Source organism: Plectropomus leopardus, chromosome 15, assembly GCF_026936395.1.
Source record: "Plectropomus leopardus strain MGB_pleo_1.0 chromosome 15, ASM2693639v1, whole genome shotgun sequence".
Lineage (NCBI taxonomy): Eukaryota > Metazoa > Chordata > Actinopteri > Perciformes > Serranidae > Plectropomus > Plectropomus leopardus.
This window is the reverse complement of record NC_142190.1, coordinates 15,704,732-15,721,552: the sequence shown is the minus strand read 5'-3', so window position 1 is coordinate 15,721,552 and position 16,821 is coordinate 15,704,732. Positions and strand designations below refer to the sequence as shown.

Sequence of the window (16,821 nt, the reverse complement as noted above, 5' to 3'; positions counted from 1 at the left end):
CACTGAGAGAACAAATTGAGCAATTAGCATTTTAACACAAAACCAGTGGGTTTTTTTCTTCTTTGTTTCAGTGGGTTAAATGTGAACAAAAATAGGCTGATCCTCAGAAAGATGGAAAGTGCCGAGATGTTTTGCCATAGGGTCATCACTTTTATTTCCATGTCAGTATGAGGAGTTTCCATGCTGCACACGTGTCCTCTCAACTTCACAAGCTCAGTCTTCCAGCATTCCCAGTTTGGATACAGGATACAGTTTTACTTACGCTGTACAAAAAAAATCCAATACATCACTATCTACTTATTCAGAGCTGCACAGCTGTCACATATTTTCCATCTGCAGTACTCAAGTCAAAAATCTTTTTAAAGGGGGGCATGTTATTTTACTCATAGCAGTGGGCCGGCAGTTGTGTGCATTTCACCAAGTAGCAACAATGTGCTCATTTCCTGCTTGTGCACATTGGTTTTCAGAATAAAATGTATGGTATGTATCCTTAACCAGTGCAGTTTGTTCTTGGAACAATAAGCTTAAATAATAATTTTCTAAGGGAATGCTGAAAGGGTTCAAGATAGGCCATTGTTACTGAAGTTCTGTTTACAGTATTTTGCAGTATTTATGTGCTCCAGATGGCGTGTCATGAATTTTGGGAATATTGTTAAAGAAAAAAATGACTGTCTAAAATAATATTTTGTTAAAAAATATTAAGTGTTTTGTCAAAAGTATTTAAAGCACTAGAATTGTCTTTGTTAGATGAACTATTGCTGAGACTGTATTCTTCATGATTCAGTGACGATGCAAAAGGCCAAACTTCCAAAGCTACGACATCGCTGTAACACTCTTTTTAAAATTTTCTTATGTGTTTATTTATGACTGCTGGGGATGGTAGTGGTTTCTATGCAGCGAAGCTCAGGCTCACAGAGAGCCAAGTGTGAAATGGGAGCTCTGTTTTTCACGCTTTTGCTCCTTAACCAATTGATGTCATTGTGCTATCATAATTAGTATTGGACAAAATGATTTGCAGTTGTCTGTCAAATGACTAGCCTCGATTGGAATTAGTCATATTTTAGGAAAATGGCTTATTGTTGTTGGCTGGCTGAGAGACGACAGGCACAAATGAAACCACTTGCTATTCCCATCACATGCATGCCTCCACTTTAAGTGGCAAGAAACCAAACAGAAACTGATTGATATTTCATCCACTGGTGCTATAAAATAACATAAGCACTGAGATCGGGAAGTTGTGCTTCACATCTTTTGCTAGCTTATTGTTGAGCTGTCCAGGTTGTACCCCACTGCTTGTCCAGGGCATGCTGGGATAGGCTCCAGATCCGAAGTATAGAAGGCGTGAATATAAGAAAATCAGTGGATGGATGGAAAATGTGTCTTAGCAGGAAGAGGGTGGTGGGAGAGTATATGACACCAGAAAAATTGTCATATCCCTTTTGAGGGACAGTTAATCCAGAAATACAGTATGTGATCAAATCCAAGCTTTTCAATGTGGCATAGGCCCACACCACATTAAAAAAGTAAATCTTGAGTAAGCACTTAATTCCTCTGATGAGCACTTAGTAAAAAAAACACTGCCATAACTATAATTTAAAGAATAACATTTAAGAAGCCAACATTTCATTGGAGCCAACCTTGCTGTAACAAACTCAAAGCTTCAACAAAATGATACATACAAACTTTTCAACAGTTTCTGGCACGGTTGGATGGCATTTATTGTGAGGTGATAAAAATGTTCAACCATTAAGATATTTGGAACTGGTGTGATATTCAGGTATTACTGAGGTAGCTGTCTTCATCCCAGCAAGTGATAGCTAACAATAGAAAATTAGTATTGTATTGTTTTCTCAATTGCATTGTCATCAACTCTACTGCAGTATTTTACAATATTTATGAATACTGAAATATAAAACTTACAGGTAGAATGATAGAATATTGTTATTGCCCACTCCTGTTAAGTGATAAGGCAGATGATCAGGATTCAGGGTCAACAGACTTTATTTACTGAAGTGTACTTGAGAAACACTGAACCACAACCAGACCCTTGGGTGCTATACTCAAGCTGACCCTCAGTTGTGACCTTTCTGGAGGTCAATATGTAAAGAAAAAATGACCCTACAGTGACAAACTAGGATTCAGACTACATATTCTAGACACCCTATCATCCCTGAGTCCCCAGACATTGTCCATGGCATTAACTATATTCCAACATCAGCATACTAATAATAATAATAGTTTAAAAAAAACCTGCCTGTTAGTATTAAATCAGGAATGCTGAGGGGTTTTTTTTTTAAAGATGATTAGATGTAATTTTCTCATGCATCAACCCATCTATCCATTATCTATAAGCTACCTGCTCATGGATGCCAGGGATGATGTCTCTGTTCTCACCAAGTGGTGCTCAGCTCAGCCATCCACAAATGTGGGGTGTTGCGGTAACAGTATGGCCATCAGTAAAGGGTTAAAAATGACCTCAAGCATGAATGTACAGTGGACTGAGTGGAAGAATTCGAGGACTATAGAGATAGGCATGTTGCAAAGAGAGCAGCTATTGTTCTGTGGGCTTTTATACTCTCATTCAAGAGCATCTGGTGCATCTGTGCTCTTTATTATGCCTTTATTTGAAGGCTTATGATGTGGCTCAAGCGGATATGGACTAGACAAATTATAGCCTCCTGGAAGATTGCATTTGTCTCTAAATCAGAAAGAATTTGTTGAATTGAATAACAGTGTTTAAAGATTTACAACATAACTGGGCAAATTAACAGCCTAGTAATGTGATATGTTGTCCATGGAAAGCTTTTTCCTCTCCCTTTCATCCCTGCACTAATTCTGTTGGTGTAATTGTAGTCAATCTCAGACTGGGCGATATGGTTTTAAAATAATATCACCATATTTCTAGACTATATCGCGATATACAATACATATCTTGATATTTTGAAATCTCCTTTAAACTACTGTAAACTACAAATTACAAAATTACCAAATGAACTACAGTAACAAATAAAGCAGCTATTGACATAAAATAAAGTTACATAAACTACTGTTTTAGTAAAATTTAATAAAATACTGTTAGAATGTTAAATAAATGAGAGTGTAAAGTTAAATAAAGTACTGTCGTAGTCTGAGCAGGAGGAGGGGAAGTTCTCAACTGAAATGATCAGTTTTGTAAGCTATTGTTTAACATAATCCATGCGTAATGTCCACCTATTACTATAGTACTAATGTGGCACGCATTTCCCTCTTACTGAAATGAACTAAGCAGGATATAATTTAACATACTTCAGCCTTGGAAAGTCATGTGGAGCTCGACTGTGCTCCACCTTGGCCTGTCATCCGCCTGCCTGTAAGAGCATTAATATTTGATGTTGGGTGCATGATGTAACTGGTATTTTAAAGAGACATCTTTACTCTCTCCAGATGCCTTTTCTTGTTTGAGTGGCTCTGATTACAGAGTGGATACAAGGTTTAGAGTAGACACAGAGACTGGGTGTGTCTGCACTCACAGCGAGACACATGGGAACAATTACAGTGTGTGGGGTATTGGCTCTTCTGTGTTTGTGTTTGTCTCTCTCCCTCTCTTTCTGCCTGTCTCTTTGCTTGTCTTTCTTAAGGTGGTACTGTGTCGGTGATGAAGCGTTTGACTCACAAACCAAGCAGATCGTTGCTTTGTGAATTTAGTGCTTTTTTTTCTTTAAATTAACTCTTCACACTCTGGTGTATCCTAAGAAACTTAAAGACTAAAGTGGACTGACTCACCTTTTTTGTCCTGCTCTAGTAGACAAGGTTAGTTCATAGCTCCTTTTTTGCCCCCCTCACTTTTTATTGTCTTATGTTTTAGAAGGGAAATTTTGGCTTTATCTTCACAATGCTGAGCTATAGCAAATGTAGCCAAAGAGAAATTAACAATTGCAACCTTATCTGGCTTGATATTCAAACACAAAGCTAGGGCTATACTCAACTCATAATTATGCTAGTAGAATTAGATTTGGCTGTTGAATACAAATATTCAATGATTTATTTATTTTTTCTTCCTCAAGTTTTAAAGCTTGAACAGGCTGAGAGGGACATTCAGATGGTATGACAACAGCACCCACATAATATAGAAGACAAGCTAACTGCACTAATGACATTTTTTGCCGACTAGATATCAAACAAAAGCCAGAGACTGTGTCTGTTGAGTTGCTGTGAGCTGTATATTTATCACTTCTAAGTAGAAGGTCTTCCCTCTCTCCTCCTCTGCACCGCTGCCTGAGTGTCTGCAGCTTCTGTACCAAAGAGTAGCGTGATAGGCAAGAGCACTCACTCTGCAGCGTCTGGCAACTAAAAAGTCCCCAGAAGTACACTGCACGCCACACTGACTTGCAACAAAAAAAAAAATCTCGGCCAACTGAAGGGTCTCAAACTGATGATTCAAATCTCCGACTTTTAAGGGGCAACTCTGCAGAGTTTTATTTAGTATTAAACATGGCCATCTATTCTTTTCTTTTTTTTTTTTTACAACCAAATTCAAGATTAAGGGCAGGGACACATGCTACGTCTTATACCGCCTGGAAAACCCGAGGTTGGGCACTGCTTTCTACTCTTGTGTATCATGGCCTACTTTTTTAAGAAATCTCAATTTTAGAACTGATTTTCTTCCAGGCATTGTTTTTTGTAAGTGTGTATTAAGCCCATTAATATTGTCCATGGACCAGATGTACAGCTCTGGTTAGCCCTGCAATGAAATGATCAATTTTTCTAAATCGACCATAGACTGAAATTTACGAATAAAAAGGAAAGATACCAGGGTGCAGCTGTCACACCCTGACAAATAAGCACTTGAAAACGATTCTTATGAGCCTTCCACATGTCTACACTGACCATGAGTTCAGACGGTTTGAGATAATCCAGTTTTCTGAGATGCAGTTAATACTGAAGCTCTTCTTGCTCAAAAATGAAAGCTAAGAATATTTTTTACATTATTTGTTTTGTCCGACGGACAACTTGTTATTGTTTGGCCAGCTGAAGGCCTCATAACAGGACCTTTGAGGTGGAAGAATAAGTTGAGTTGATTAAACATCAGTAAACAATTAGATTCAGGATTCCAAAGCTAGTGTCTTTTTGTTGGCATGCTTGGATATTTGGAGCTTGTAAAGTTTATTAGAGTGTTTTAAGATTAGGTTATTGAAGTTCTTTGGTTTTAAGATCATGAAAAAAATGATCACACTGAAATTAAAGGTCATGAGATTAGCATAAGATATGATCAAGAGTTATCAAAGAAATAAAAAGAAGCAAGGGGCGATGGGGTCATTCTTTACTTTATAGACTTTCTTTCACAGTAAAACGTCCTTTTGTATGCTTGAACATAGATCATGTTTCCGCTTTTTTTCTGACTGGAGATTTGCCATCCAGATGCCTGAAACACATCAGGCACTAAAATATATATTTCTGTTATGGATGTTTGTACATGGATGACATCTGATTCAGTTTTGCATGAGATCTTCAGGCTGTCTTGGTAAGCATTACAGTGGCATGAGGGCAAACTGTCAGTTCTTCCATTTGTTTCCCTCAGCATCAAGCCCTATCTACTTAAGTGATTTGAGGATGTTTAATCTTTATGCCACTCTTTGATTTAATGCAACGACACCCCTTTGGCACCTAACCAGACTGAGACAGTCCATAACAAGCAAAAGAAAATACTTGGCACAAGTCTCTGCGTTTCCCATAACCTCTCCATCACCTCACCTCATACTGCACCTCCTTCTGTCTCTGTTAGTTTTGGCTCAATGCAACGTATTGTTCCTTTCAACTTTACCAGAGGAAAATTTGTGACAACTTTACTCATTTATAAGTAGTAACAAGAAAACTTGTTGTAGAAACCACATGATTGCACTGAGAAAATGCAAGTTAACATTTAATAGTAGTGTCAAGGCAATATGGTATCACAGAAATCCTAACCACAAATTTAAATGAATAATACAATCTTATATTAAAATTGATGTGTGGTGAGCAGATGAAATACAGCACCCTCCAATGTGCATCTTCTACCCAGTGATGCGCATGGCTCTAGTTTCATGACCTCCACGTGTAAAATTAGATTCAAGAGTAGGCGTATCACAGGAGGCTGATGAGTGGTTTGATATTTGGAGTCAGTTATGTTTTATGTTGACAGCAAACTGGATGCTTCCCTACCAAATACAAAATCTGCCTTACATAAAACATCAAATGTCTGTCTTTTTTTAAAAACATCTAAGCCCAGAAAAGACATATTATGGATACATAAACTCAATGTGATTTCTCAAAGTTAGCCATTGAAGATAACATACCAAAGTACCAACTTAAGAACATTCATGCTGCATATTCTAGAAATGAGTCTCTCATACCAGTGAGGATACAGTGATATTTAATGGTGGGGGTAAAAAAACATCCCTGGTTTGGATATTGAGTGAGCCAATTTTGAGAGAGCTTGCTTTGACCCTTAAATGCCTCTATGGAGTGCAGCCTTGAAGATATAATATTACCAGGTTGACATTGAACAGATCACGGTAATAATCTCATTTTGTGAAAGCCCTGTCATAGTATCCTACACATGCACAAGCTCGAACTGCATCTAGGACCTTTGTAATCCTTAAAAATACTCTTAGTTGGAAGCAGAAGATCATGCAATATAGTATCCTGATTATAGTCAAAGCTCAATCTCAGAAGCAATTGACTATCGATCTGACAACAGTAACCCTCAGGGACAATGGCCAGTATTAGGGAGATTTTACATTCACATTTATACACATACATACATTTTCAGTAGCTAATAGAAAGCTAAGTAGTTGTAGGATAATGGCCAATAAGTTGCAAAATTGCATTTAGGCCAGTGTGTTCCAACCCTTTTCCTCTCCACATATCTGTTTATCTGCAGCTCAAACTTGGTTGTTCAGCATTACTCGGACTGCACACAAAAAGTGGGACGCTTCTGACACCAAAATCTTGTCCCGTTTCCTTTAAGATTCTGCAAACACATGTAGATATCTGTTTATACGGATTAGTTAAAGCTTTTGCTGAGGAAGTCTACATATTGACGTTTTCCCATCTGTCACTCAATTCCTAGTAATGGCAACCTTGACACTACAGTCCTCTTGTTCACAGTAGGTTATTTGACTCAGTACTCCATGCTCTACTTTTAGCTCAGAGACATTATGTCAAAAGTGAGATAATTAGAGTTTGTTGCACCGTCATTGCTGAGTAGTCGGTATGAGGCATGATGTCTGACAGTTTTGTCTCAAAACCTGATAACAAAACAAAATATTAGATCTAAGTGTCAGAAACTGTATGTCTTGTATTGATAAGTGAATGTGGTTTGATGATTGAAAACTACACAGAAAAAAAGCAGAGTGGTATTTTTAGTTTTTAAAAATGCCCTGGGGGGTTTCTTATTTGGACCCTTTTTTGGCTTATTGTTTTACACTGTTAATTAAAAACAGTGATCAAATATGTTGGCCATTAATTGAAGAGTTGGTCTATCTCTATTTGTTATAAAGCCAAACTTTGGTTGGCTCTGTTGAGCCTGGACACACTTACTCGAAACCACTTAGCTGTGTTTCTGTAGTCAAATAAAAACTGCTTTGATATAAGAGAGTCTTCTCCTTTTTCCAAATATTGGATTTGGTAGTCTGGGTGCAGTATCAAATAAATTCCCAAACACTCTCCTCTCAAGCATTCAATAGAATAAACTGATTTTATTCCTAACCCTGTTTTTTTTTCTTTTGATTGGAGGTTTCATGTGCAGATCTACTGTCAGAAAAATGCTTTAGGGAAAGAGAGAGTGCACTTGAAGTTCAAAAGTCAATATGTCCAGGTGTCATTTTATTGGCCTCAGCTGCTGGAGAGTGAAGAAACACACTCTCTCTCTCTTTCACACACACACACACAAGCAGATATATATATATGAAAAGAAATGTATAAGTGGAAGCACATTGACTTCATTAAGAGTTGAGAACAAAGGACACATAGGAGCCTAACCCATATTTCAATGTGATAGAGGGAGAAAGGCAAAAGAGTGTTAAAGAAGGAACAAAAGACTGACTCTAAGGAATAAGTACATTTTAAAGAGAGAGAAAAGAATGATCCAGAGAAGTGGTGATCAGCAGATCTTAGGAGCCACTGCTCTCTGGCCTTTGACAATGATGGAAACAGAAATGTTCCACTATGTCAGTGGTGCCTTGCTACTAACAGCCCCTTTGCTGCAACAACATATGAAGTAGAGAAGGAAAAACCATACCATCTGCTCAGGACATTCCTAATCATTGGCAGACCTTCCTTTATTGGCCAAATTCCTTGTAGGAACTGCTGATTTGTAAAAATGTGAACCCTTCCTCTCCATCTAGCCTCAGCTATCCAGTTGCGTGTAATGTAAAAGGCATGTTTGTGTATACTGTATGTGTGAGTGTAAATGCTTTGTGTGCTAATAAGTCTAATTTATTGTGGTGTTTTCAGATGGAATTGCTGGACAAATTCCCAGTTGAAGGAGGCCAGAAGGACCCAAAGCGCAGGATCATTCCATTCCTACCAGGTAAGAGTTAAACACACAGTGTCCCCCAAGGCCCTGTAACACAAATACACACAGAACACACACAACTGTGGCCTTTTTGGAGGATTTTCTGCTTTCTCCTGTTTATGTCAGTACAATACAATACAATGTAGAAAATTTATAAGGACAATACTTTTTGTGGTATCCCTACTCACAATAAGATGTCAGAAAATACCTAACAATACAAAAAGAACAACAAACTCCTGGATTATTTAATAAGCCCAGTTCAGAACAAAGATTTGCAACAAGAGAAAAGCGTTTAAGAATGTTGAAATGATGTGAAAAAATTTGCAGCAGTGTGAACTGGTCGGTCTCAGCACAGCTCAAGTCGGCTGATGGTTTCACCTGCGCCTCAGCATGTCAAGTCGTCAGTGGCTGGTTTTAGAACATAAGGCACATCACCTATTTCAACAGCCAATTGGCTTATAGCCAACAATCCTGCGGATGCTGACACGTATATCGGTCTCCGTCCTCGTGGCTTGTCAGTGTTGGATAGTGGGTCGATGCTGCTGCTTGATGTATGAGCGCATGTCACACGCACATACTCAGACTGATCCACTTTTACCGGTTATTTCAATTATTGTGGGGTATTTATTATGAATACACGTCGTCTGATGCTGTTTCATCACTTCTAGAAATAAAATGTAGCAAGTGTCTAACCATCACTATCCTCAATCATATTTTAACAAACAACAGATAACACTCAGCAACAAAATAAGCCTGAAAAAAGATGGCAATCATAATGAAAGAATAGAAAGCCTTTACTTTCAAGACATTACAACATCTCGTCCAGTCACACTGATGTAAAGTGGCAAGTTTTCAGAACATTGCAGACCGGCGCACAGCAAGTATGTGCATATTTTAGTTTGTCTGCTGTGAAATCATTGGTCTTAACTGGGCTTTAGAGGACTCTGTATTTCCCCCTCAGTGTATTGCTGTGTCTTTGTCTCACACTTGATCCCTTTGATTTCTCACTCACATGCATCTGCACACATTGGGTTAAAATGTGGGCAACAGTGACTCACCGATAGACTGTGAATAACCTGAGAGCACCAAAATATTTTGCACTCAAAAAAAAAAACTAACCAGAACAATCTGCCCTGACCGTAATTGGTCAAAACCTCACTGTTTCAACAAAGACTATGTTTTGCCATCTACTCTTTAAACATTCAGCTGACTCCGCTGATCTCTAAGCATATAGCCTACAGACATACTGTAGATTATTATATAGGGTAGTATTGGAACCTTTGGATGAAACATAAAGTATCTGCCATTTCATATACCAATACTTAATCTGTGTTCATAAAACTAAATAATTTATGCATTTCATTCAATATGAGCTGTTTTCTTGGCTTAGTTGCACCATTGTTCTGGCTGAATCATCATCCTGCATACAACATGAATGGACAATATAAAGGTGTCTTCTTTTTAGTTTCCATTACTTCCCAACAAGTTGCAATGAAGTTTGTTTTGAATAAGGTCTTTGGATGTACTCGACCAACTTTTGAAATAGTTTGAGATTTAGATCTGGCTGAAAGTAATCCTTTATGAGAGTTTGGAAGAAAGCCTCACCCAAAGACCCCACCCACATCTCCCCTGCCAGGGTTTGGACGAGTGGGGGAGAGGATTTTTTTGTGGCCATGCAGGTCTGGAACTCATTGAGAGAATACACACACACACACACACACACACACACTCAAAGAGACTGTTTGATGAACTCTGAGTAGGAGGAGGGGAAGGGAGATTAAAAACACTGCTTTTCATGCTATCCCCTACAGTGCTCTCAGACAAAGCACACTGAGCAGAGATACTATTACGATTTGTCATCTACATTAAACTCTGCCCACTTCCTTTCAGCTTTACCTTAACACTCTGAGATTCTAGATTTTCTCTCAAAGTTCTTTCTGCTTCCAGTGGAACTCTGAGAGTTTTTAGAGGCTTTCACTTCTCCTGTTTTCCGTGGAGAAAATGATCCATGAAGTGCCACAGAGGAAGGCACCAAATCCCCATGTGCTCCTGTGGAGCTGCTAAGACTCCCAGAGCTAAAGGCTGTTCGCACTCCACACAGCACCCTCTAGGAATGCCACTGTTGAACTGTTTTGCTTTCATCGCACAGTGTTTCTGGCAAACATAATTTATGCTCTGTGCCTGTAATAATTGAGGTTTAAGAGAATGACCACTACTAGTCTCAGATCCCAGATCAGATATGTTACTCTGAAATTGGTTCCCAAGTTAACTTTTGTCTGATTTGCCGAAGAACTTTCCTGACAGCCAAGAAAATCCTTTACTTACTTAAGAAAAGTCTGGACTGTGGCTTGAGACCAACCTAACAAGGCACGGAAGTGGTTTTTCCCTCTTGGTTTGGTTTGTTCAAGGCCCAGAGCTGTTTTTATTCCTTTGGTATCTCCACATCAGCAAAGTGGCTTGTCTGCATGTGTGGATAGTGCAGAATTTCTGCTGTCAAAAGCTTAGTCTGAGCTTATACTGGAAAACACAAAACAGATCAAGATAATATCTAATAGCAGTATCAGGCAATATTGTAACATTTACCTCTAAGAGGAAGTTCAAAACTATCCAAAATTTGACTATTTAAACCCACAACTTGTTATTTTTTTCTTATCGGTGGTTGACTCTTTAGTTATGTCAAGATTGCATGGTATGTGAGGAGTATCTGTAGGTCATATATCTCATGGTGCTAAAATCCAAGTCCATATCTGGCATTTAGATAAAAGTGATACATTTGATTCATTTACCCTCGAGTCCTTGGTGATCTTTCAGGCAGTGTCAGCAGGTCAGCCTTTGAAAAGAGCTGATACCAATTATCCAAAGTCAAGGTTTTTAAATGCTAAGTCAAAATCCAAGATGGAATGTGGGTCTGTTATTTTAGGGCCCCGCATGATATAGGAGGTTGATATTCTTTCATGAACTCAGATCCCAAAAGAAGACTAGAAATTTGTTTTTTGGGATGTCATTGTTTTCACTTTTCCTCTCAATGATAGATCTACAGTTTTAGCTTAAGCCAGCAACTTGTCTTGGAGATTTCACTGCCTGCCACAGTAGGAGGCTTAGTATGCTGGGCAGGTTAAATAATGCTTCTCCGGAGGATTTGTATACCATTTTCCCCAGTCAGTCCACTTTGAAAGGCAGAAAGACAAAATATCCAATCAGTTACAAAGACCTTGGTTTTGGGCCTCATTCATATCACGTTCATCTCTTGTCTGCAGGGGAAAGCAATCACTGCTTTTGTCTACTTGAATGTGGTGAACTAGTGGCAGACTTGTCTTTTTCAGCAGCTTATGGTGTTGTGTTTGCCTTTAGTCAGCAACTTGTCTTAGAACAGTAATTATAACACACACAGCTCATTCTTAGAGGCTCCACTCATACCTTGATGCAGTCCTGTGTAGAGCCTTGTGGGCCATGTCACTTGAGACAAGCCGAAGTTAAGCCTTACAACAAGTCTTGAGTCAAGTTTTGACTATTGTGCTAGCAAATCTCAAGTCATCCGAGACAAGTGCAATCAGTGATTAAGTTTTGTAACAGCAAGTCTCATTTCTTGTCTTGTATTACTTGAGAATTGTATAGAGACTTGTTAGTACAAGACTTGAGAGGTGACTTGAGGCTTGCTGTTTAACCAGGGAATTGACTCGAAGTCAAGTCTCCCGTCTTGTCTCAAATTACTTCAGTTAACCTGAGACCTGCCACTACAAGACTTGAGTGGTGATTTGAGACTTGCTGTTATAAAACTTTTTAAGTGACTCCAAGTCAAGTCTCAAGTCATGTGATAGCAAGTTTCAAAACAAGTTCAAGTTAAGTCTTTAATATCACTTACCCAGTCACAAATTTTGTGAGAGGCAAAGTCTGCTTGGCATTGTACGATTCAGTTTTTAAAATAAGTTCCCTGGATTTTTACAAGGTCAAACTAGATTTTTCATCCCTGCTAAGTCTTTATTGAGTATCAGAGCAGCCGAGTCTCAGACGATATAAGTCTTCAATTTTCTGACCTAAGTCTGACTTGAGTCCATGATTTAAGTCTACAGATTTGGTGTTATGTAAAGGTTTTAGCTGCACAAAATCCCTTTGAAAAAACAGGAGGAATTCATGCATGGTGAGTCCAGTGATTAAGAGGTGAGCGCTGAGAACAGCTGTCAGTATGTAAGGTGTGTCACAAAGACCTCCTCTGTGTTTCCATCTCTGTCTGTCTCTTCCCTCCATCTAACTCCCTAACTCTCACACGGAAACAAAAGTTGTTTGATACCCTTGGTCACTGCTGGCTCTGAGATTTGCCAAAAAGTCTGCCCTGCCTCAGCTATGGCTCCAAGGCAGCAGCTTTCCTTCCTTCCCTCCTCCCTCCCCAAACAAGCCTTTTTCTCAGCTGCACCCATGAGCTGTCCTGCATACAGAGTGGGCAGTGTTGAGTCAGTGCTTCTCTCCTGACCCCTAAAAGCTTTGGAAAACCGTCAAGAAAGCTTTCTGTTTGAGGAGTGACGAAGGGAGGAGACGAAGAAAGAGACAGAGGGAGAGAGAGGACGAGGAGTACTGTAAGCGTCAAGGGGCTGACTTTCAAATCTCTTTAGCTTTCATGAGCTGTCCAGACGGCGCGTCCTTTCGTTGGCTCTGGCAAGATGTTGCCAACTCCTTTGAGATTTGGAACGTCTCTCTCATTCTTCATCTAGTTAATCTCCTTTTTAATAGTCTCTCTTGCGTGCCCTAATTTGTTCTCATGCACAAATGCGTTTAGAAATTAGTCTAGTCAGACCATGTGGACCATGTCGTCAAGAGCATAAATAGCCCACAGCAATGATAGTGACTCTGTGGAAACTGTAATGCTTATTGTACCATAGTGTGAGTGTTAATGTTTAAAAAATTGGCCAGAGGGTGGTCAAACATCAAAAGAGTTTATCATGCTGTGACCAGACCAGTTTCAACCTTTTGATGGTGTTTGATATAAACCCAGGGGATCACACAATTCATTGCAATACATTGTCTGGGAACCATAAATCTTTTTACCAAATTTGGTGATGTTCCATCAAGTAGATGTTGAGTTATTTCATTACATAAAAGGAAACTTTGACCTTACAGAAAAACAAGAGTCCTCAGTATTCATCCTCAGGAGATGTTAAATGTCTCTACCAAATTTTGTGATAATCTGCCCAACACTGATCAACAGTTTTCACCATTTTCTGATATTTTATAGGCCAAACAAGTAATTGATTAATCAAGAAAATAATCTATAATGAAAATAATTGTTAGTTGTCAACACTAGGTCTCTGACTGATTATTTTCACTTCAGATTGTTTTCTCTATTAATCAATGAGTAGTTTATGCTACAAAATGTCATGACATTCTCAATAGTCTTGTTTTGTAAACTAGAAATCTTCAGTTTACTGTCACAGAGGACTAACAAAACCAGACAATAATTCACATTTAAGAAGCTGGAATCAAAAAATCAAGACTCAAGAGTTCAAGATTACATGAAATGATTAACCAATTTTGAGTTTGAGTTGCTAAATAATTTATAGTTCACAAGTAATCAATCAATCGTTGCAGCTCAAGTCACCACATTCCACTCCAATAGCCAACCTCATGGTGGCATGAGATAATGTTCACAGTCAGAGGATATATGGCATGATAAATAAAAAGAGAAGATCCTAAACAGAAGTCACAAGAACAGGAGCTATGGGAACACTCATTAGTTTGAAGATCTGACTCTCCTCACACAGTTGACCCGCCTATTCATAGACGCCAGCTGCCTGAGGTGATATTAAAGCCTTTATGTAAAAGGCTTCCCTCTCGACATATTATTAGGAAGTGTATGATAATGATTTCCTGTGGTGTTTGACTTTGTTTTTGTCAGACACCTTAGTCAGCTAGAAGGTTGCCGTCGGAGATGAGAACGTTGGGTGGAGTACAGATGTTGGGGTCTTTGGGAGTTTGGTGTCGGCGGTGGTGGTTAATATGTAAAATGTGTTAGATCTGAAGTCTTTTGAGGAAGTCACCACATCCATTTACTAACCCTCTACCTATTAATCAATATGTAATTCATTCACAAACAAAAAAAAAAACATTTGTGGTTTTGAACTCTATCGGTCAGGGATAAAGTATTAAGGCATTTTTAGTAACATGGGTGGAGTTGTACGGGGGTTCACTGCTCAGCAGCGATCTCCTGGGAGATTTATGTGTCAGCAAGTCTGCTTTAAATATTCTCTAAACAAATGCCATAACCCCTTGATGGAGTTGGTACAGTAACTTCTCAAAACATGTCCCTTTTTGTGTTCAGGATCTTATTACAGCTTTGACTTCCTGCCCAATTTATATGTTTATATTAGAGCTGTCACAGTGAATTCATTGGAAAAACTTTAGCAGCTAAAATGAGGAGAAAATAGATGCTGGCCCTGAAATTTCCTGCAAGTTAGAGGAGCGCTTTAAGAGGCCTATTTGTAGCCATTTCTTGTTATTGTTATGGCGACCCGGCTTGTCTGTGCCTGTGGTTATTTGGGCCTGGAGATAAGAGCAGTGGAATAGCATTTAAGCTGTCATGCACATAATTTGCTTTCCCCAAATCATTTATTCATGACTTGGAAAGGCCAGCTATTCACCTACCTCCTTACCCACCTCATTGTGCTGTCAGTGTTATTGATGACACGACTGTATTGTGTCTGCATGCTAATTCAGTAACTATGTTTTGTAAAAGCCACAGTGTGCGTATTGTCCCTTAGTGGATTTCTAACTTTTTAAAGTAGCTCCTTACAAGAGCACCATCTGAAATCCAAACTATTAGTTGGTTATATTATTTTCATGTATGTAACAGACAAATGCATGCAAATTATTTTAATTCTTCAAATTCAAAGAACAGTAGCAGTGTGATGAGGTGCAGGGCAGGAATTTTGCCATGAGCACTGCACGTTTGACTTTTTTTTTTCTTAGCACAGAGCTTTGAAAAAACAACTTTTGGTAAAATGCTTTGCTGCTCTCTGTCACTGATTTACCAAGCCGTTCAATCCCAGTGGAGGAGGGATGAAAAAGACAATCTTCTTACATGTGCAAGTGCTCAACAATAACAATGGAGGAGAAATATGTTAGTATACTGTAAATATACAATGTTTTCCAAAGAATGAGAGTGTTTGTGTCATGGTGATATAGTAATATATGTTTGCTCTCATGAACCAAGATAGACCTGTGGCTCCGTTGTCACGTCCTGCGTGCTTAATTAGGATATATTATAAAATGTTGCTGCTTTGGTATCTGATTAAAAGTACGACTTTTCTCAACTGTAAGTGTATTTTTCCTTCTTTGTTGCAGGGAAGATCCTGTTTAGGAGGAGCCATATCAGGGATGTGGCCATGAAAAGGCTAAGGCCAATCAATGAATACTGCAGGGTGAGTACATTTACCAATACTTCACTTTTCCTTGAAATCTCCTACGGTCACATTTGTTGTAGACATGAAAGCTACACTGAGGAAGAAAGCACAGTGGTCAGGGAAAAAGAAAAAAACAGTATCCCACCCACATTGTGTCAACTCAGTCATGAACAGGAAAATGGAAAAAAGTATTTTCATGCTTTCTGTTTATGTGGCATGAGCAACACCAGTCACAGTTTCTTTCTTCTGATTCCAGGAAAGCCTATTTATGGTTGAATACATTTCTTGGATTGGGATTTTGTGACTCCCAAAAGTGTAACCCCTTACCTTCGTCTGTCAGTTACTCCAATTGAAACTCGTGGCTCTATTCATTAGAGTTAAGCTCATAGTGCAAGACTTGCATAACAACCAGATTTATAGGATTACATTGTTCCAAGAACAGCTGTATGAATAATGCCATTGCCCTTGCCTTGAAAATTGGCACTGTGCGGTGTGTGCCATGTTAAACTCCCTGGAGCAAGCCTCTGTGACAGCAGGCATCCACCCTGCTGAGGTGTCCTAAAAGCTCCCCAGGTGCTCTGTAGCTGACTCCGACTTCGCTGCTAAAGGAGACAAACTGAAGGAGAATTCCTCCCGAGGGATCGATACTGAATGGGCAAAAATCTGTTTCGGTGTTGTGAAATATGAATAAGATGTCCTTGTACTTCCCAAATGTGCAGTAAACCCTCATGATCCCTCTGGACAAGATATTTATAAATGGTCTTTATGTTTATGCTGTTAAGTTGCTGTCGGTGACAGGAGAAAGACAGGATGGACTCTTTTGTAGAGTGTGAAAGTGGATCATAATGTCTTTGTGGTGTCTCTTTCACCATTTGAAATACTGCAGCTTTTTCCACT

The 16,821-nt window shown here is 39.0% G+C and overlaps 1 protein-coding gene across 4 annotated transcripts in view; it reads left to right on the top strand.

Annotated features, from left to right (window-relative positions):
* Window positions 1-16,821, top strand: part of sh3pxd2b (SH3 and PX domains 2B) — a 46,391-nt gene that overhangs the window by 8,346 nt on the left and 21,224 nt on the right. For all 4 annotated transcript variants that reach the window (XM_042498890.2, XM_042498889.2, XM_042498893.2 and 1 more), the window contains exons 3-4: window positions 8,473-8,548; window positions 15,866-15,942. In XM_042498890.2, coding sequence (XP_042354824.2) covers window positions 8,473-8,548; window positions 15,866-15,942 — 153 coding nt within the window. The remainder of the gene's footprint in view (window positions 1-8,472; window positions 8,549-15,865; window positions 15,943-16,821) is intronic.